Source organism: Papilio polytes, unplaced genomic scaffold, assembly GCF_000836215.1.
Source record: "Papilio polytes unplaced genomic scaffold, Ppol_1.0 DF824102.1, whole genome shotgun sequence".
Lineage (NCBI taxonomy): Eukaryota > Metazoa > Arthropoda > Insecta > Lepidoptera > Papilionidae > Papilio > Papilio polytes.
The window spans coordinates 1,152,908-1,174,005 of record NW_013525102.1 but is presented as its reverse complement, the minus strand read 5'-3'; the positions used below and the strand labels follow the sequence as shown (position 1 = coordinate 1,174,005).

General features: G+C 34.4%; 4 protein-coding genes across 6 annotated transcripts; 2 read left to right on the top strand and 2 right to left on the bottom strand.

The window, feature by feature from the left end:
- Nucleotides 1–3,701: 3,701 nt before the first annotated feature.
- Nucleotides 3,702–7,706, bottom strand: LOC106099793 (hemocyte protein-glutamine gamma-glutamyltransferase-like). The gene is made up of 10 exons (XM_013278455.1): nucleotides 7,621–7,706; nucleotides 6,927–7,546; nucleotides 5,879–6,732; nucleotides 5,603–5,798; nucleotides 5,338–5,526; nucleotides 5,009–5,228; nucleotides 4,601–4,865; nucleotides 4,229–4,513; nucleotides 4,023–4,148; nucleotides 3,702–3,897 (listed from the first exon to the last, which is right to left on the bottom strand). Exons 2-10 carry the CDS (start codon nucleotides 7,537–7,539, stop codon nucleotides 3,745–3,747), a joined length of 2,901 nt encoding a protein of 966 aa, XP_013133909.1. The 5' UTR covers nucleotides 7,540–7,546; nucleotides 7,621–7,706; the 3' UTR covers nucleotides 3,702–3,744.
- Nucleotides 7,707–8,717: 1,011 nt separating this feature from the next.
- Nucleotides 8,718–10,931, top strand: LOC106099796 (transmembrane protein 231). Its single transcript, XM_013278460.1, has 5 exons — nucleotides 8,718–8,970; nucleotides 9,598–9,764; nucleotides 9,840–9,968; nucleotides 10,233–10,461; nucleotides 10,536–10,931. Exons 1-5 carry the CDS (start codon nucleotides 8,832–8,834, stop codon nucleotides 10,790–10,792), a joined length of 921 nt encoding a protein of 306 aa, XP_013133914.1. The 5' UTR covers nucleotides 8,718–8,831; the 3' UTR covers nucleotides 10,793–10,931.
- A 67-nt stretch (nucleotides 10,932–10,998) lies between these two features.
- LOC106099797 (mitochondrial import inner membrane translocase subunit Tim21) lies at nucleotides 10,999–11,963 on the bottom strand. Its single transcript, XM_013278461.1, has 3 exons — nucleotides 11,555–11,963; nucleotides 11,303–11,485; nucleotides 10,999–11,210 (listed from the first exon to the last, which is right to left on the bottom strand). The coding sequence occupies exons 1-3, from the start codon at nucleotides 11,891–11,893 to the stop codon at nucleotides 11,058–11,060; spliced, it is 675 nt and encodes a 224-aa protein (XP_013133915.1). The 5' UTR covers nucleotides 11,894–11,963; the 3' UTR covers nucleotides 10,999–11,057.
- A 288-nt stretch (nucleotides 11,964–12,251) lies between these two features.
- Nucleotides 12,252–19,310, top strand: LOC106099899 (PQ-loop repeat-containing protein 1). Of its 3 annotated transcripts, none has more exons than XM_013278585.1 (6): nucleotides 12,252–12,657; nucleotides 13,488–13,624; nucleotides 13,870–13,992; nucleotides 15,665–15,881; nucleotides 16,362–16,494; nucleotides 17,006–19,310. In XM_013278585.1, exons 1-6 carry the CDS (start codon nucleotides 12,455–12,457, stop codon nucleotides 17,060–17,062), a joined length of 870 nt encoding a protein of 289 aa, XP_013134039.1. In that variant the 5' UTR covers nucleotides 12,252–12,454; the 3' UTR covers nucleotides 17,063–19,310. The 3 variants fall into 3 exon arrangements, with proteins under 3 accessions (XP_013134039.1, XP_013134040.1, XP_013134041.1); XM_013278586.1 differs by having other exon boundaries at nucleotides 12,254–12,657; nucleotides 13,918–13,992; XM_013278587.1 differs by lacking the exon at nucleotides 13,870–13,992 and having other exon boundaries at nucleotides 12,257–12,657.
- Nucleotides 19,311–21,098: the final 1,788 nt, after the last annotated feature.

Below are 21,098 nucleotides of genomic sequence, written 5' to 3'. Positions count from 1 at the left end.
AATAAAAATTAATTACTGTAATAACTGCCTATCCCTTTAGGTAACAGTAACACAAAATGAATTTTCTTTTTAAGACAGTCTTCATTCATTCATCCGTCTTCTCAAGGTTGAAATTTCAGTCATCATTTTGATGAAAGTTACTTTTTTAGTGGCAATTGCCATGACCAAAATGTGACTCAATATCCTGTCATATTGACCTAAATAAATTAATAAAAGGGTATATGGAATTTAAGTAACGTAAACATTTATTTCAAAATGTAACTAATGAAAATAATTTACACAAACCTAACTTCTAATATAAATTTAAATTTGAGTGAAAATTCTAAAAATAACAGCTATAGCGGTTATATGCTTGGTCAATATTTAAGTCGCTACAGCCTTCGTATCACACTTTATAAATTAACATGTTGACAAAACATTGTTACGTAGGACACGATCGTGATAATATACAACGTGTGACATCATCGTAGTACTTGTATAAAAAACGACACAAACCTCTCTATATCTGAAGTTAATAAGACAAAAATTAACACGATTAGATTATATATTCCTCTGTTTCACATATGAATCTTGTGTATGACCTTTTCGCTCACACGTGAAATGCGTTTCGTATGCTAATTTCACATTACCAAAGGTTTGCGGTGAGTATACTTGGTACAGACAGACTTACGAGTACGTGCAGTCTGATAGTGTCAATGGCAAATTGCGCGAGTCGAAGGTCTTCTGTACATTTTTTCCTTTAATTTATACGTCAATCAGTCCGTTATTAAACAATAGATTGATAGGTAACATTCTTAGAAATAATGACTTAAGTGACCTGAATTATGAATTACTTTGAAAGAACAATTTGTGTGGTTATATGTATAAGTTGTAAAAAATGACACTTGAGTTTTATTTATATTTTAACGATTTGTAAGTTTTTCAAAACTAGCTGTTACTCGCGACTACATCCGCGCGGTATAATAAAAAGATAACATGAGATCACAGATAAATTACCTTACTAACGATAAAAGAATTTTTAAAATCGGCCTAGTAGTTTTTGAATTATTTCAATACATACAAAAGTACTAAATAACAAATCTTTCCTCTTTATAATATTAGTATAGATTATGGATAGATTCTATAATCATAATGTTCTGCAGTCGATTTTAAACTATTAATAAGACGCGATCTACAGAATTATGTTTTAACAAAAGCTCACGGCTAATTTAACCTTCACGGCTGCATATTTCGGGTCTGCGTCGGCCAAGGCACGTACTGCTTGTTGATAAAACCAAAATATTCAAATTGCATATAACCAGTATTAATCTTTATTTACCTTTTTCTTCAGAAGAATGATGTGTGTAATTTCAGACATCACTTACAAACTAGCTGTTACCTATGACTTCATTTGTCAAAAGTTCAAAAGCGATTTCCAGAATCTCTATGTACGATTAATAATTTTTGACGCATTTACAGGAACGTAATTTACCAATAGCGGTTAGCGTGTCAAGGTCAAAAATGTGTCAGAAAAATCGGAGAATGACGTTTTTCGCGTTTCGTTGAGGTCTTCTCCAAAACGCATCATGTTATTTCAAAGTATTACATTATTAATGAGCAAACATTTGCGCGGTATTTAAAACACGTCACTTAAAGGAAACTCCGATTGATAAAGCCACAAAATATGTATAAATTTAAGCTGATATCCCATTGTGGGACGGGACTTTTTTGTGTCAATGACTTTTTTGTAACATAACTTAACGATGAAATCATTATTGCAAAAGTTTTTTTTTTATAATACAAGGTGACAAACGAGCAAGCGGCCACCTGAATTCACCATAAACATCCATAATTGCCGATGTGTTGCCTACCTTTAATTGACGGAGGAGGAGGCGAACATAAAGAGGAAATTTCCTCTTCCTATGCGTCTCCTCCGCGCCAAATCTACTTTTCCTTCCCGTCCTTTCCGCTAAAAAAAGAGTGGAAAGGGAAAGAAACTAAAATTAGGCCGCCGGCACCATACTCATCAGACGAAACGCGGAATTGCTTCCACTTCACGCCTGTTTTCTGTGTGGTCGTGGTATACACCGGGCGGGCCGGCCAATTCGTGCGAAGATGTTAAAGCGGGCTCTACCACTGTTAAAAAGTACACGTGAAATTGGAAGTGCCAATATCCTAAGAGTTAAGAATACGGGCTTCCAATCTTGGGTTTGATTCCCGGTATTCAACTTGCATATGCATAGGTTAGTTAAATGAAATACCCTTCTTGAGATGTCTCTCCGACTAGCCAAGGATGGCGTTCAGATTTAACTCAGCCTATCTGTCGTAAAATGCGAAAGTTTAGGTGGATAGATGTTTGTTACAGTTTGTAGCCTAAACTACTGAACGGACCATGATGAAAGCTGGCATAGATGCATAGGATAGTCTGGAAGAACATATATGCTACTTTGTTTTTTTTTTTTAATTCCATGCGGTCGGAGTCGAGGGCGAAAGCCAATGTAATTATAAAAAAAAAATGTGTCTGAATGAACATGTCTTTACCACGTTATTCAGAATTTAACATTACAACACTTAATAAAATACTATAAAATTACGAATAACATCATATTTTTAAGCTGATAAAAGTACCGAGATTATTGACCTATTGAAAAGTCCCAAACACATCCAGACAATCGCGTAGTAAGTAGGTTTAAACGAGACAATGAACAATTGTATTTGCGGTAACAAATTTGAAATTAATTTAAAAACCTAAGGCATGTTGTTCTATTTGATCCTCGATATATAATTTCAAATTGTTAGCATCTTGAAACAAGGTAAACTAATTGAAATCCTTTATAGCTTATTGTTAAAGGGGAATTTTGGTATTGTTTAAGGAAATCTTTTGATGTAATAAATATTTTGCTAATGTATTAATGCCGTTAAATGAAGGAAATAATCCTGTTCTAAATATAACACGGAAACAGTATAACCATAAAACAAAAGCATAGCGCTTTCTGTTTTCTTTGATCAAAAATAAAATTGACGCAACAAACTCTTTGATATCAAAGGATCCATTGCGTGCTTCGAAATTAATAGCCTTTGTCTTTAGATATATTTTTACACTAGAGAGCAACAAAAATATCTCAATCTTGTGGTTCGAATCAAATAAAACACTTTTTCATATTATGCAATGTTTTATTATTTTTGAGATCCCAAAAACACACAAACACAGTGCATCACACTTTTATATAACTTCATAACAACAATAATGGAATAAAAAAATATAAAACTTATTAATATCTTAAATCTATAGTCGTAAAAAAAGACCTCAAAAATGTAAAAAAAATAGTAAATGGCACGGGAAGCCGCGGTTTGGTCCTTACAACGCTAATACTGTTTTAAAACACACGTGCAAAAAGTGATTGTTATTTTTTTTATTTTATGTAAATTACTTAACTAAGTAAAACTCGATCCGTTCAGAGAAGCCAAGTCGTCGTCGTTGATTAGTCCGTCATAAGTTTTCATTTAAATAGGGATACAGTGATTAGTATCGTTACATAGTATATGCTCGCCGCTAATAAATTTTGAAGCCAATTAATATTATAATGATTTCATGATAAAGAATTCTTCCTCTTGTATGTACAAGCGTTTTTCGGGCCAAAGATAGGATACGTAGGAATGGTCCACTTGCAGGGCGGGCGGCGACGAGGGCGCGCGGCGGCCGGGGCTGGGGGCGGGGGCGGGCGCCGGGCGGGGGCGCGGGGAGGCCCGGGGCCCGGAGGCTAGCTAGCCACGCACGGTCACCGCTGCGCAACCGAAGATCTCGTCCATCTGTCGCGAAGAGAACGTGGCCACGATGTGGCGGTCTCCGGCGCGCCGCGGCGTCATCTTGTCCTGGAAGTTCACGAACTCGCCGGGCTTCACGTCACGGAAACGAACCTGGCCGAAAAAAGTAACAACTCAATGAATGATAACATAATAGTTATTTAAAATTTTGAATACATGTTATGATGTATTGGCTAGGTACTAGAGAAAGGAATTTAAATATAGTTTGTTATCCCTACCTGCCGCGGTCTTTGTATTCCAGGCCCTTCAATGGTAAAGTAGCAGTCAGTGAGATGAACGGTCAATGGATTCTGGAAGCTGAAGGTCACGCTACACTCCTGGCCCACGCTAGGCTGGCTCCTTACCTGTGTACAGAATAGATGCATCAATAATATGTCACCTTAATTGTTGTGAATTATGAACCCCGCTTTTATGTTGTTTGTACCTGTACTTGCATCCTTGGTTTATTGAGTGGGAAGTCGTCCTCATCAGACCAAGCCTGGCGCGTCTGCTTGACGTAAGCCATGGCGTGCACCTTCACCATCGAATGGTCTACCAGCTTGTCCATGTACTCTTGCGGGGTGACGTGCAGCTTGAGGACCTCGCGCTGTCCGGCGCGCACTATGAACTCGCCTTGAGCACGTCGCAGCCGGGATGCGATGGCACCAGTGTAGTAACACGCGGATGCAGTCAGCACGCATAAAATCGTACGGTCTTCGTGAGACTTGTTCTAAAAAGAAAGAAAGATTCTTATATTCGTACTGAAAGTAATCTGTTATTGTTTTGATTTAGTGGTAGGTATGAAAAAACCTTTTACCTGGATGTTCATGGTACAATCGAACGGTTGCCCGTAAGGTACGACATCAATGTCCATAAGATCGAAGTAGACGTCATCGAAGTTACGATCAGGGTACTCGTAGTACTGCTGCAGACGCTGGTAGCCGCGGCAGGAGGCGATCACAGTGCCACGGTCGGGGCCCGAGTTGTCCACGCTCTTGTACTCGTGGGTAATCTCCAGCAAGTCGCTTTCGCCCTCATCATCATCACGACTCGGGTTCTTGGTTAGTATCTTTCGACCCACTCTGAAAACATGTCCAAGATTTTTTTCACAAATTCGATATGAACACATGGAAATCCAAATTCAGTGTCGGTTTTCCTGGGAATTTGTGATTTTCCTTATTTATGTTTTAAAAGGATAACAACAAGCTGAATATAATTTACTCACTGGCATTGATTTGACGCCATCCTAATGAAGCCCCAGTCGGAATTCTCCTCCTCCTGGAAGTGACAGAGCTCGGAGTTGAGCTGGCCGTACATAAACGGCGTATCGTACTGGAAGCCGACCTCCCCGCGGCGCACGGCCTCCACACTGGCCGGGCCACAATGGTACACTGCCTCCGCCTCTTCTTGGGGCGTTGCATCAATAATTTGCCATCCACTATATCCTGATATTACAAAAATGAACATCCTTATAAAGTTTTGAAACTGTATTAAGTGTATTAAGTACCTAAAAAGTCAATAACGTAATCGTACTGAACAAATAATTGTTTTTACCTTGCGGCAAATCCGGTCTCTGCATCCAAACATCATTCCAAACATGGAAGTTCCAGCACGAGTCATAGCAATCCTCGTCGGGGCCGTTGGGCACCTCATTGCCGTCGCGGTCGAAGTATTTGTCGACGGTAAACGTGCGGTTTGTATCGTGCGCCGATACATAGTTGGTGACGGAGCGACAAGGTATTCCTTGAATAGAATGAATAGTTTAGCGACGAGTAATGGGTTAAAATGCCAAAGTCAATAAAAAGTTTTAACTAGTTACCGAGTGCTCGACAAATCGTTACGACTAATCCCGAGAAAACCCAACATTGACCGTATTCCACAGGGCGACCGCCATCAGTCAGGTAACGTTCCAAGATGGCTACCGAACCAGTCCAAGCATGTGGCGATACTCCATCTTTATATTCCCCATCGTACCTTCCCACCATGAGACCGTCATCATCTGCATTCGCATTAATCTGTGTTAAAAATATAAATATGTATTGCAAATGTAAGCATATATAAAAAAAATATGGACAATAAATGTTTCCCAACTTACAATCGATGAAATGGCGCGACAAACACGAACTGGATTACCGCGTTCCGAATGCTCGAGGCCGCTGCGCTCCAACAGGTACATGCAAGCCGGCAGCACAACGTCATCAAACTGGCCGTAGATCCATTTGCGGCCTTTTGGCTGGCGCCAAGTACCGCACCAAATCTTACCCTGCTCATTAAGCACGTATTCCTTTCTGAAAGCGTCATTGTCCATATACACCGAGTCTTCGCGACACCAGGGATTGAACAAAATGTAGATGTCCTCATCGCATTTGTAGTCGTGGCGATTGTCGCGCTGGCCGGTGCGGTTCGTTTGCACCCAGCAATTCCACACCCCCACCGGAGCGTTAGCCGGAACGTGGACTTGGAATGTTATAGTATTCCCGTCTTGGCGTTGAACGCTTACGTCCCATTTATCCATTTCATGGGTCATAGAGGTAAGATTTTGCGAGGAGCCATGGCGGGATCCGTGCCGCGAACCGTAACTGCGACCGAACGATGGGTGCTGCGCCGTAGCGCTGTATCGCTCGATCACCGGCCGGTCCATGGGTCCCGGTGGGCTGAGCGGGCTATGCTGCAGAGGCATCGTTTCGTTCCCGAAAGAGCTGCGTCGGACACCATACGTAGTTGTTTCACGCATACCGCTCATAGGGGGCATGGTGCCTATCGTGCTCACTGTCGTCATCGTGCCAATAGTTCCCATGCTCCCTATCGGGGCTATGGTCGTTGTAGCTTCTTGCATCCGCGCCATCCCCAACCCCATCATATCACGGGAATGTTGGAAGACCCCTTGTTGAGTATTCAAGTTCACAGACAACACTACTCGAGTCCCTTTCGTAACGCTTGGCTTAGGACCTGTGAAAATTACAGATAGAATTAAATTAGTTAATCTTAAAAGCTGTTAAATAAATAAGGGTTTGCATAACATGTTCATAAGTCCAAATTAATATTTCTTCTTCAGTCATGACTCTGTCCTACTTACATAGGGTTGTCCTTCTCGTTTTTTACTATTTGACCTTAATTATTTCAATTTCTTTAAGAAAACTTACCTAAGCAGAATACGATACGAATTACATCCTGCTGTTTGTCGTATGTTCTATCGAAGCGAACTGCGAAGAAAAAGTTCTGCCCCCTGCGCAACACAGGATTCGGCAAGATGCTATCGTTCACGAGCTCGTACTGCTCCGTATGATGATCCTTTGCATTGTCTCTAGAATAGAATTCAGTTAATTCCACCTTTAGAGGCTGTTGAGAATAGTAGTTCTGCGGAATTAACTCCATGGTATCGTGGCGACGACGACGTTCATTTTGATCGGCTAACTTGCAGATGAGATTATGAGTGTACTGGGTATTTGGGCTGTTGCGAGAAGAATGCTTCATGCGGTGCAAAGCGCCGGTGCTGTGCGAACGCCCCGGACGATGCTGAGCCGAGGGTCCAGGTCGCTGCATGGCACCGCGGCGCGTAAGTCCCGGGCGATGACAGAAGCTTGATATATTGTAGGACGCCGATAGACCCGGGACATAATTAGATGGCATCCCGCCGATCGTAATTTGCTGTTCTCTAACACAGCTCAACGTACTCATCCCGGAGGTTAATCCCGTGATTCCTCCGAGCCCCATCCCGGTCATACTAGACGTCATGCTTGATGACATTCTGTCCATACTGGATCTGCAAATTCGTAGACCAATTATAAAATCACGCAAAGTAAATTAAATAGAAATTTCACTACGTAGATAACGTACCACAGTTTGCTCTATGCCAACGACACTAGAGCGAATGAGAGTTCTTATTTCCCTGAATGTTTATATAGGGAACCTGCAGGAGAGAGCTCGTTCACGGGTGCGGTGTCAGATGTCCTGCCGGGCGCCACACTCGCTGGTTTCGGGCGCACCATTGTGCTTGCTCGCTGACTTGGAGACGTCGAGACACGTGCCATTGTCTCGCACACTGTGAACTGCTAACAGTAACTTAACCACATTGATGAATGGAACATACAAAGTAATTAAAGACTTTTTCATCCATTTTGGTACTTTTGTTTTTATTATGTGTGTTAAGCGAAGTAATAATAGCTGTCGGCTAACACCTTATCTTCTAAACCTTTTCTAATTATTAAGTATTTGTTCCTAGTACTAAAAACGTTTTGAATAACATAACTGTAATTATAAATTTACTGCAAAATTTTCTCCAAAACCAAGACTTCTGATCGGCAGTTAAAGTAATCATAATCTTTAACTTAAACTAAATTCAAAGTAAACAAAACTAAAACTGTTTAAGCTAGTGTTCTAGAATACTCATTTCCATGTATTAAACTTACTCGTACATTGAAGACGGTCACTGACACTGCAACTGCACACAATACCGAGCCTTTTGTTTTAGTTCTTTGCTCTCATACATCCAGTAATGCAGCTTTATTAAAAGTAAGAGACACTCGCATATCATTTTATTTTAACTTATAAAAGTAAAAACAAGAACAACCTAATTTTTTTTTACAACGGAGTTTATTTTGCACTTGCTTTCGATCGCAAATCCGTCCGCGTGGAATTGAAAGAAGCAAAAGTAAATAGCATATGTGCTCCTCCAGACTATTCTCTACAACTATGCCAAATTTCATCGAGATCCGTTCAGCCGTTTAGACTACAAACTAACCATCCATCCAACCGTCTAAACTTCCACATTTATAATTAGAAGTAAGATTACTTTTATTTAACTTAACACATTATAGTTATGTTGATTATTAGATAAAAAATACATATTAAAAATTAAACAATTGAATAACGACAGAAAGTCAGCTATTCAACGCTGTTGCTAAGCAACGAAGTCATAGTAAACAAATCGACATTGCAGCTCACTTTATGCAATGCGAATTTAAGTTTAGTTATTTAAAGTGAAAAAGGAATAAAACTGTTTCGTTTTGCTTATAATAGTCTAAGAAAGTCTAACTTCAGTGTATACAATGGGACTTTATCATTTGTACAGCCATAGTGTGGAGATTAAATACAAAAGTTATTTTCTATCTAAAGCAACTCTATTCACATTAATAACTACGGCTTTAAATATAATTTTACCGTTTATTGTCGCATACAGGAGCAGAGGTAATAGGTTCTTTTGTTATTTTTATTATTTTATTTGTCTGAATGTAATTGTTATGGTTGATCTGTGTTCTATCTTATCTTACTAATATTATAAATGCGAAAGTTTAGATGGATGGATGGATAGATGGATGGGTGGATGTATGTATGTTAGCGTTTGTAGCCTAAACGGCTGAACGGATCTCCATGAAATTTGGCACAGGTTTAGAGCATAGTCTGGAAGAACACATAGGCTACTTTTTATCCCTGGAATAGTTACGGTTTCCTTGGGATTCATTAATTTAGTTTTTTAATGTTTACTCGATCATTCTGCAAAGGTTCAATATATCTTATTGTAATTTGGCACAGATATAAAACAAAGTCTGGAGTACACATGGGATGCGTAGCTTTTGTAATTTTTATAGTTTGTATGTTTTCTAATACCACGCGTACAAAGTCGCGGGCAACAGCTGGTACAAAATACAGCTAAATGCGTTCCGTTTTCTAATCTGAGTGGTACTTGGTATTAGTCTTCGAATCGGATTCAGTTCACTTCTTCGTAATTGTGCTAAAGTTAATATTTAAGATCCTGTGAAAAACAAATAGCAATTCATTATTTAGATAATTTACTTGGAAAATTCCTACTTTTAGGGTTTTGGCTCAAGTCACATAGTTTTTACGAACAGCCAGTTGTACGTCCTACATATGAGTACTTTTTGGTAGCTACAACCTTGGATCCAAGTGAATCCATTATTTGTGGTGATGCCACGAACATAAATCTAGAAAACACTAATGATGAAAACTGTGCAGAAACTCAGGTATATATTACAATCTTTACTAAATAGTTTCTTTGTGTGTAAAGTGAATTATTTTATGTATGGTTTACATTGCAGATCCAAGAATACGATTATAATGCTGACGGAAGAACTGATATGGTACATTTTGAGTTTTCTCTTAATGTGTCACCAAAACATGGAATCACTTCAATTGTTTTAATTTTGGGTTTAGATTTCCAGCTACAGGTATACAATAGAATTATGTTTTTTATGCAAATTCAATTAAGATATCTAAAAGCAGTTGTTTTCTTATTTTAGACGATTGCTATTCTTAAGTTGCAGGTGCATTGATTCTCTTAAAGGATAAGAGGGGATACTTTATTGCGTTAAATTCACAAATATTGATATGCCAATAAAATTGATTATTCCACAAGCCAGTGATTGAGGTTTCGTTTTATTCATTGTACAATCTATATTCAATTGCAATCTTCATTTATTACCTATTTTTAGACTACCTGTGAACTGCATATGCAAGCACTAGCAATAATAAATAGACAATTTACAATAACGCCATTTAGATATAACTATTATGGGGACCTAGAATTATATCAAAAATCTCATCTACCATGTTTAAAAAATGTTATAGATTCTAGGTATAATATATCACTATTTGATATTACTTATAATGAACAAGGAGATTTTACAGAGCACATAGTGCAAGAATACTTAAAAAGATCAGGTAATTCACTAAAACTGATAAAATAATTAGTGATTAATGACTAGTGGTATTTATAAAATATTTTATTTTTACAGCAACAACACAGATTAAAACACTATTTTCCAATAGTCATACTGGTAACACTGATGTTTTAAATTTGGATATCCGCTTAGGTGTGCCAGAAATGCACATTAGATACCAACCAAGTATATTACAAGAATTAAAATGGGCATGGCCACAATATCTGTCACTTGTAGCAATATTTTATTGGATATTCAATCAAATGAAGAAATTTGTATTCAACAAGCGTCTGTTAATGGCATGGGAAGTCGTTCCATGGAAGGAAAGATAAGAAGATTGATTAGTATAACCTAGCTATGTCTATAATACATAAGTGTACATAATGATTACATACATATGTAAACAAATGTTCATTATTCTGCTATGTGATAAAATAATGAATGCTTTAACTTACAAGCTATTACATAGTTAGGATTATCATTACTTGAAGTAGATATTGATATGACTTTAACTTTTACTTTTAGAAATAAAAGAAAATAAAAATTTAAGTATTTTAATCTACATCTCTATTTACAATTGACTATAAAAGTCCTCATTTACTGTGTCAAAGTAAGGGTGGGCAGTTGGCTTCCGAAATCCGATTTTTGATGGTCTAATTCAGCTCTGTTATCTTCAACAATAAATGTTCTTCCAGTGAAGTCATCTAATTGTACCAATAGATAGCGACACATGTAGTTCCCGTAGTCATTCTGAAACAGGTTATAAACAGTAATAACAAGTCAATAAATTAACTACATAGGTTTTTTTTTAAATATATAAAGTAACTTAGCAGTTTTATTACCTGTTTCATATCCAATTCAACAATACCTTTGTTCCTAATGCCTTTAATGTAAAACCTCATTCTCATATGGTTTACCCCATCCTTTTCGTAAACAGCATGGCTAACATGAGTACGCCTTCTTCTTGTTGTTTCCTCGCCATAACCTTTAATAGGAGCTCCTAGAGCATCTTCTATTCTAGGATCCTGTAAATTTCAAATTATGGTTTTATTTTATGTTTACTTTTGTTTTTGACACATGTATTTTATACGTACATTCTTGCACTTTTCGAGAGCTACTGAATAAATACTATTGGGGCTATTGCTTGAAAACAATTCCCGAAATACATAGTAAAATATAACGCCGGTTACGCCGATGCCGGCTAAAATAACCCCCGTGTATGAAACAGTTTTTGTAGTTTCTTTTATCTTTTCACCCAGAGGTCGAACATCTGTAGAAACATCAGCTCTCTCGTGGCTTTTAGTTAAACCGCTTCCTTTATCAGTAGAATAACAACGGACATAACTAGAATTCGAAATATTAACCGACGCAGGAATTATTTCTATACACTTGGAAACTCGTAGAACTGGGTAAATCTTAGATAAAATAGACATATTAAAATTAAACTTAACGTTATAAAAAAAGTCGGAATTTTCCAAAAATAACTTTAATTTGACAACTCAACTCAAAGTTAAAAACATTCTAATATGTCAAAATCATCTGTTTACATAATAAAGATAAGATAATAAAGCAGTTTTCAGACAAAATTACAGGATTATTGATTAAACCAAACACACTTATTAAAGACCGAGAATTACATTTTCAATATCAATAATTCAACTGTGCGATCAATTTTATGAAACTACTTTATGACATTGCGTTATGGCAATGTCTTATTTTAAATTAGGGAAAAAAAATGTACTCTTTGGTTCGTACTTCAGAAAATGTCATTTTGTCATTTGTCAGCCAGTTGTCATTTTGTCACTGTGATGATTGATTGAATCGTGTTTTATTATCGTTGTCATTGTTTTAGGATTTCCTAGATTTATTCAATTAGGAATATTTTTTTTTTGTAAATATGAATGTAGTTGTAAAATACTACTTGAATTTTACATACAAGACATACGTGTGAAATTTATATTACAAATACAAAGGAAGAAAAAACAATCTTAAAAATGGATTGGATAATATCAGATGAGTTGGGTCTAACAGTAGGCCATCTAGTCGGTTGGGGGGCAGCTGGTGCCATGATTATTGGTGGAGTGGCCCCTTACATTCCACAGTACAGGCAAATTAAGAGAACACAAGATGCAGATGGTTTTTCTCTGTATGTTTGCTTAACACTTCTTATAGCTAATACATTGCGTATTCTATTTTGGTACGTATAATCTTTATTTACTTTTAAATTGAAGTATTTACTTAGAGTCTAACCATTTTGTTTTAATATCTATTTTATTTTAAGGTTATTTTTTCATATTTACATAATTCCAGCTGTTACATCCATATGTTTTAGTATGCAAATATTGTTTTAATATCTTACTATTTATAAGAACAATAGGTAGTAATAGTAAAAATACAGAAACGAAGATAATAACTATGTTGTATCACTGATAAGCAATGAAAAGTTATTTTTTATTTTTTTATTAATTTTTTAACAAAATTGTTACACAAGGTCACCATGTTTAATGTCATAATGTGTATTGTAACTAGTATTGTAACACTCTTATATATTGCAATGCCAAATATAAAATAATGTCAAGAACCCAAAATTGTAATAAAAGAGAAATAGGGAAAGCAGATCTAAAATAAATATAAAATCTTAATTTATATTTCATCTTCTTGGCTCAAGTTTAATGCATTCCTAAATCCTAATAAAACCTTAAATTTCTAAGAATCTACAGGAGAAGAAAACATAGATGTTTATGTATCATATAAATAGTTTCATTTTTTAAAAAACAAATGATAAGAACTATAACATGTTAGTTTATATAATACTAGCTTCTGACTGTGACTATCATTGTGGAATTAAATAAAAACAAAAATTAGTTGCCTATGTGTTCTTCCTAACTATGTACTACATTTATGCCAAATTCCATCTAGATCCATTTTGCAGTTTAGGTTACAGACTAACAAACATCCATCTAATCTTTTGCATTTATAATATTACTTTAATTACGTAAAGTAAAACAATGTGTATGTTCATTCCAGGTTTGGCAAAAGATATGAACTGCCATTATTAATTCAGAGTATTGTGATGAACATAACAATGTTTGTGATGATACATCTATGTGTTAATGTTCGTAAAAAAAATCAAATCATAAGAGCAAGGGAGAGAATATTCACAGGTTTGTATCACATTTGCCACCATCATATACAGTAGCATCATATACAAATTGGATACTTGCTTAATATTAAAAATTGTAACTTTCTTATAATACTATGTAGTGCATTCTTTAAATTTTTATTACTTTTATATTAGTATAGTATATGAGCTATAATTGGTATGACAATGTATTTAGTTACTAATTTTATTTTTTATTTTTAACATTTTATGTTTTGTTTGGTGGTCGGTGTAATTGGTTGGCGTTAGGTGCAATATTCATGTTATATATACTATTGTGTTGTGTGAATGGATCAGCCCAGCCCGACGATACGGCGCGCTGGCTGGACCAACGCAGCAGCGTAGGGAGGGAGAAGCCGCGTCGCTTCTATGGTGAGTCAACGTTGGATGACGTTGGTCATTTCGTGACAGTCTAGACATATGGGCTATTTTGTCTTGCAATATTTATGTTGCTGCGATATTGTTTGCCGCTTTTCATTTTGGGTTTTACAGATTTTTTTGTTTTTGAAGTCATTGAATGCATCTGACATTTTTCATTAAAACATTCTAACATTTAAAAAGAGGAAATATTTTATCGTTTGCATTGGCTAATCGTCTCCGAAACGATTACGCCCATTTGAAAAATTCTTTCACAGTTAGAAATTGACTGGGCTTTATTGTTCTGTTATGATAGATTTGCGGGCAAAAGCTATATTTTGTAACCTTGTAGACAACCTTTTTACTATACTTCCCATATTGCACCGACAACATAGTTTTTACAATATAATTATGTGAAGATTGATGAATTATATGATCACTTATGTTATTTTTGCTTTTGCCTATTTACTAAATAATTTTGCGAAGATTTTTAATATCAATGAAAAAATTAGGACTTCATTGCTTCTGATATTTTAGTTTTCTGGTTTGTTTCTTTTCTGTTATAATTTTATAATTAGATAGTTTATTTTTTTAATTTACGATAGCATGTTATTAGGTATTACTTTGTAATATAAAGAAAGATAAGCTAATTCAGTTGTTTTAAGTATTTTATTTGAGTTTTATAATAAGGAAATAGATGATTTGTACAGTTATCTTTCTCTATGTTACTAAAATGGTTCATTGGCCCTTGTTATCTTGACCATTATGATTGAGTTAAACACATATTATTTATCTCATCCCTGGAGCTGAGGTCATGTATTGTACATCTGTTATCTTATCATGTCAATTCATTAATTATATAAGATTTCTTACTACTAATGTTATTTATTAAGCATATGTTGGTTAAACACATGTAATATTGGGTTAAAGGTTCATAAAATATAGTAAATAGCAAGTATTATGTATTACTATTATAATACTTACTATTGGATACAGATTTGTTACTTTAAGAATTTTATAATTGACTCCCTGTACCAGTGCGGCTTCACCCGCATGAAATTATACAAACTTTATTTTATTGTCTAAGTTTGTTAATTTCTCTATTGCAAATGTTTAAAATACCCTTACCATAATAACCTTGCTTCCTTAATGTTAGCAGCTAGTTAATGGTCCCTTTCCAATGTCAAGGTTTTTCCAATTTATTTACCCCCTAAGTTTAATAGCGTGAAAACATATAGCTTAAAGTGTGTCGTAAGTGTAGGGCTTTTTATTAAAGAAAGCTTTATTCAAAAATATGCTGTGATTGTTGACATTCTACGCCACAAAGTAGTCTGTGTTTACGCTTTACTATACTAGTATATAAATAAATTAAAAAAACGTTATATCATTTACGTTTTTTTCAAATTTTAAATTATATTGAAAAGTTTATGCTAGGCTTAAAAAATATGATATTAAAAAATTGCCACACTGTGTTATGATTGTTTTGTGAAGGGTTATCATGAGTCACATCAAATCAACAGCTTATGTTAAGTTATATGTGCTTTATTTTAAATGTTTTATATGTGAATTAGGACAAAACATAAAAACCTTCAATACCATATTTTCCCATAATGTTGATATTAATAAAAGTTCTTTAGATGTCATGAATTGTGCAATTCGAACTTAGCAAGTGATTTTTTTTTTCCAGACATGGACAGAAAGTATTTTTGGGCATGGACCGACTTCCAGAGTTATTTGGACTGTATGCTCGTGTTCTCAGTATTGGGTGCGGCGATAACCTATCTATTGATAGAGTTCTCACCGTTTGTAGAACTTATTGGCTTCTTAGCTGTGTTCACTGAGGCGATGCTCGGAGCGCCACAGATTGCTAAGAACCATCAGAATAAAAGTACAGAAGGAATGAGGTAATTTTTTTTTTTGTAAAATACATATTTTGATTTTGACAAATTACTACGTCCGCGTTGAATTAAAAGTATACATATACAGTGGCTATACGTAGCTTTTTAATGGTGTAAGAATTTGAAATTGGCTCAGTAGTTTTTGAGTTCTTTCAATACAAAAATATATACAAAAATACAAATCATTCCTCTTTATAATATTAGTAAAGTCTAGCTGTGACTCGCGATTTCGTCTTCGTGAAATTTAAAAATATACCCTATGTTACTCACAGTTTAATTATCTTACTAACGGTGAAAGAATTTTTGAAATTGGTTTAGTAGTTTTTGAGTTATCGGAATAAATACAAAAATACAAATCCTTCCTTTTTATAATATCAGTATAGATAAGAACTAACTCACTATAAACTACTTGATATTTTACACTAAGTTTAATTCTAAATTAGTGAACCATTAAATTACATCTAGTTTTTTTTTATTATTTGCCAGTTTAAGTATGGTGATAATGTGGACATGTGGTGACGTATTCAAGACTGCATACTTCGTGATCCGCGAAGCGCCCACGCAGTTCTGGGTGTGCGGCGGCCTCCAGGTCTCCTTAGATATTATTATTCTATTCCAAGTAAGTATTAATGGTTCCTATTACGTGTTTATGTTGTCATATTGCTAATATTCATTACAATGTAAGATGATGCAATCCCTTGCGTGTAGCGAAATAATCATTATAAACAAATAGTTATTCCAGATTAATAAGATTTCTTCGGCATTGATAACACATAATGGTGTTACACTCACTAGCGACACACTCGTCGCGTGTCGCTCATTCTATCGTTCATAACGGAGTTCACGTTAGAGCACATCTTTAACTAAACTGTCGCACAACTCTTATGCTATTGTCTATTCTTTCGCAACCCATTCAACTGTTTAGTTGCACAACTAAAAATCGAGTTGTGTACGCGCCCCCATATAAGCCCATACAAATCAAATTGCGACTAAACAGTTATGCGATAATCAAAGGTGTGCGCGCTCTTAGTACCAACCGAGATGTAGATATAAAATCTGATCTGCCAACGGGTCTTGATCAAATATCGATATATTTTTGTGTAGAATTTAGATGATGTGATACTTTCCAGGTGTGGTTATATCATGACAACACCGCAGCTGCGCGGCGGTTGCGTAGAGGTGACTAGCAGTGGTCCGAGACCGACTTATAGCGCTCGGCTAGCGCAGCGCGTGCGCCTCGCCTGCGCCTGCTGCTGCTACGCCAGTTGCTGCGGCAGCTGGCACTGCTGCGCCAGTTGCTGCGGCAGCTGTCACTGCTGCGCCAGTTGCTGCGGCAGCTGCTGCTGCTGTCACGCGCCTACCTCACATACTTATGATAATGACTACACTGCTCGTCTTACATATCCTTTAATCTATGACTTTATATAATCTGTATAAATCTGTAGAAATTATATTGTTATAATCTATATTGTTGAATAGATTTTGACGTTTGGATATTATAACCTAAAATTAACATTATTGAAATGATTGTGTGCTATTCGTATATTAGGTAATTTTGACGTGTATAGTAGCAGAAGTTGCCGTTAGTGTTTTTGGTGGAGACGTTTGAAACTAAAATTATAAATATAACAGTGACGTCAGACGATGTCAATGTTGCCATTTGCACTTTTTTTACTTTTAAAGTGAATTAGTTTGAACAAGTTTGAATAAATCCAATTTAAACTTGTACAAACTTTCTAATATGTACATATCCCGAAACAGTAATTGGTTTTATTATTGAATTATATGTTGTGTAGAAAAATTCGTATATTATTGGCAACTAGTGGTAATGGAATATTTTTGTGCGATTTCCGCACGCAAGGTGCTATTGGCTGAAAACAGCCAAAGAGGCTAATGTTTTTTTTTAATAGTTTTATAGGGTAATAAATAGTAGTAATGAAGTGATTTAGCTTCCATATTTTATTAAGGTCTTAAATATATTTATAAACTAATTTTCAAATTGATAGTAAAACGAATTGGATAAATTTTAAATTAACTAAACTTTTTATTCATAAATTATGTTGATATTTCTAAATATTAGTAAATTCTTTTTCATATGGGGCCAAAACTTTGAATGTTGATATATGGATGTATTCTTAACTCATATGAAATGTAAAACGGCCAGTCATTTGAAATTTTTTTTTTAGAAAACGTCAATGAAATTGTTACAAAAGAAAATTTTACTACATTAAATGACAGCTATTTCAAAATTTAAAAATAAAAGAAAACGATAGAAGTCTGTGATAAAGCATTTAACTTACTAGCGTATTACAGATAATAAAACTTCCCTTATAAAATATCTCAAAGTTTTTTCGAAATACAAATATATCGCACTCTAAGTAGTTTCTGACGCACCGTTATTCAGTATTCTTATCAGATAGAACGTAGTTTAAAAGCCTGACTAGGATATACCATAAAAAACCTTGTTATATTGCGAAAATATCCAGAATTAATTTCTCAACGCACAGTACGAAAAATAAAGTATTTTTTTAACGGATTTCCAAAAAAAAATTCTTTTATTTTTTTTTTTGTTGTCACATACCACTATAGCACTGAATGTGTTATGAAAAGTACAATATTTTATGATGCACGCCTTTTTCAATATTAAATAAGTTTTTTTAATATAAACTACGCAAGTGAAGCTAGTCAGGTATTAAATATTTCACTGGTTAAGATTTACTTTTATAATTATAATATGAAATGATAACAATAAAAAGCAATTTAATATATTACAAAGAAATCATTTTTTTTGGTATAGAATTTGACAACCTATATGAAAGTGTAGTTGTTGAACGTACGCGGAGTGAGCGAGACAAACGATTGAATGCTTAAGAGCAACAGAGAAAGAACATGTCTCTAAATGCTGTTTCAGTTATTTTACGTGTGATAATTTTTTAACATTAAGCTTGTAATGTTACACCTATATGTACAAATATAATTTTAAAATGTATTGATTATTGAATATTTTTGTAGCCTTTTGGGTACTCGTGTTAGTAAAATTGAATTGCCACGATCATATAAAGCTGTGTTTTTCGAGGGTTTAAAATTGAAACTGGTGCTAAAAATGCACGTAGTTAATCTAGTCTTAATCTAAAATTTGTTGAAATAGGTATCTAGGAAATGAATTAAATCAACTAAATCGAAACCTTGTTTATTTAAAATATTCTGAAAAAACCATTAAATATGTGACAAGATTATTTTATGTACGATTTGATAATTTTTTTGGGTCGTTTTTGTATGTTTTTTTTAATTTTTCGTAATTTATTGTATGTATAGGTTGTCTTTTTACTGCATTACATCAAAATGCTTGTCTATTTGTGTAATCTATACAAATACATTGGAACCTCGGTAACATAAAAACCTCTAAAACTTCAAAAAAATCGGTCCACTATAAAAAATAAAAAAAACATACAGACGAACTGAGTACCTCCTTCTTTTGGGAAGTCGGTCAAAAATAATATGTTCCCTTCAGAGCCCAAAACCTCTACAACATAGACCCTTGATAACTTAAAACCTCTATAACTTAATGTATTTTTTGTTCCCTTAGACTTTAACTTATCGAGTTTCTACTGTATATTTGTGCATAGTGAACTTGGAAAATAAAATATAATTTTTGAACTATACAAGCTTTGCTTATGTTTCGATGAATCATTGTTAATTAAAACAACTTATGTAGAAAAGTTAATGGCAATTAATTGGAAAAACGGTTCCAAACTATAAAAAAAACATTTTTTAATAAATAAAAGCAATATATAATGATTTTAATCTGAGTACATATTATTTTTTTAAATATACAGTTTGTTGTATAAATGTATTATTTTTGTATTCGTATATCTTAAGAAGCTTACAGTTTTATGTAGATAAATGCAATTAGGTACTGTGTTTTCACTGTTAATATACTTGTATGAAAACATTGGCCCACTCTTTTTTTATTGAAAAAGGAGATAAAAGTTTCAATACAAGTTTTATTGCAGTCGAAACACACAGACATACCAATAACACAGTATTTAGCGAGTTAATTACAATTATTGTGATGTTATGTGTACATATTCCAATGATAATTTTATCTTATAGGTTATTTTGGGTTTTTAACCCAACAAATAAAAAAAATTGTATCCTAAGCCGAAGTAAGCATCTTCCTTAGTTTTTTACCTGTCTAGATTTATGAGATAACTAATGCTTAATTACTCAACAACCCGTAACCCAGAAGGGTAGACAGAGAGCACGGACTTCCATTTGAATCTATCCTGAAGCACCTCTCTCCCTCTTAACATCGCCCTTGAGAATTTTATCAAACTGTACGGTATAATTCCGTCTGGGATTAATTAATAATTTCATGTTTTTTTATTTTATTTTTGTTTATTTATTGAGATAAACCAACAGGACAAACTTACGACACACATTTTTACACACTATAATAAGTTACATGCATATATTTTTTTTCCTTTGTCACGTTTCTTGGCAGTTTAATTGAATTATCTCAACAGATTTTTTAAATTATTATACGTTAACATGATATTCCTATTTATTATTGTACAGTAACGTTAAATGTATTACGTTTTTGTATAATTAATTTCAGTTTTTTTTATATGATTTTTTCAAATTATATTTTTATGATAAAACATATCACTTATATGACTTTTTAACTAAAATTGACATTGTCAATTAATGATATAACCTTGAGAAGTGTATAATGTGATCTAAACATTTCTTATACAAAATAAAAATATATTGTTTGTTTTGAAATATTGTTTTTCTTAATTAATATGTTTTAGTCTATGGAACTTTTTGCAATGCAAGAAAACCAACAAAAAAAGATAAAGTTTCTATGTCAAAACTACTTTTTTACATTCTAGGTAAGGCACTACAATTAGGACTATTAAAAAAGTGTTCAAATGTCCCAATACTCATGTTATTTTGCACTTTGTACTTTCCCATAAACAACTCCATCAAAAAATAATGGTTCAACTCGACATAAAAATTAATATGTTAAATAATTAGACGAGAAGTGTCTACTAATTCTTACCATAACAGGCGTTAGTAAGCTTTTTTATGTCGTAAATCGAAGTAACAAAGATTGACTGGTTATATTTTGTAAGTTACGAAACATAATTGGATTTATGCGTCTGTTTAAAAGCTTTAACATTACTAAGCTACGCAATTTACGTCAGAGATTTCCGTCGG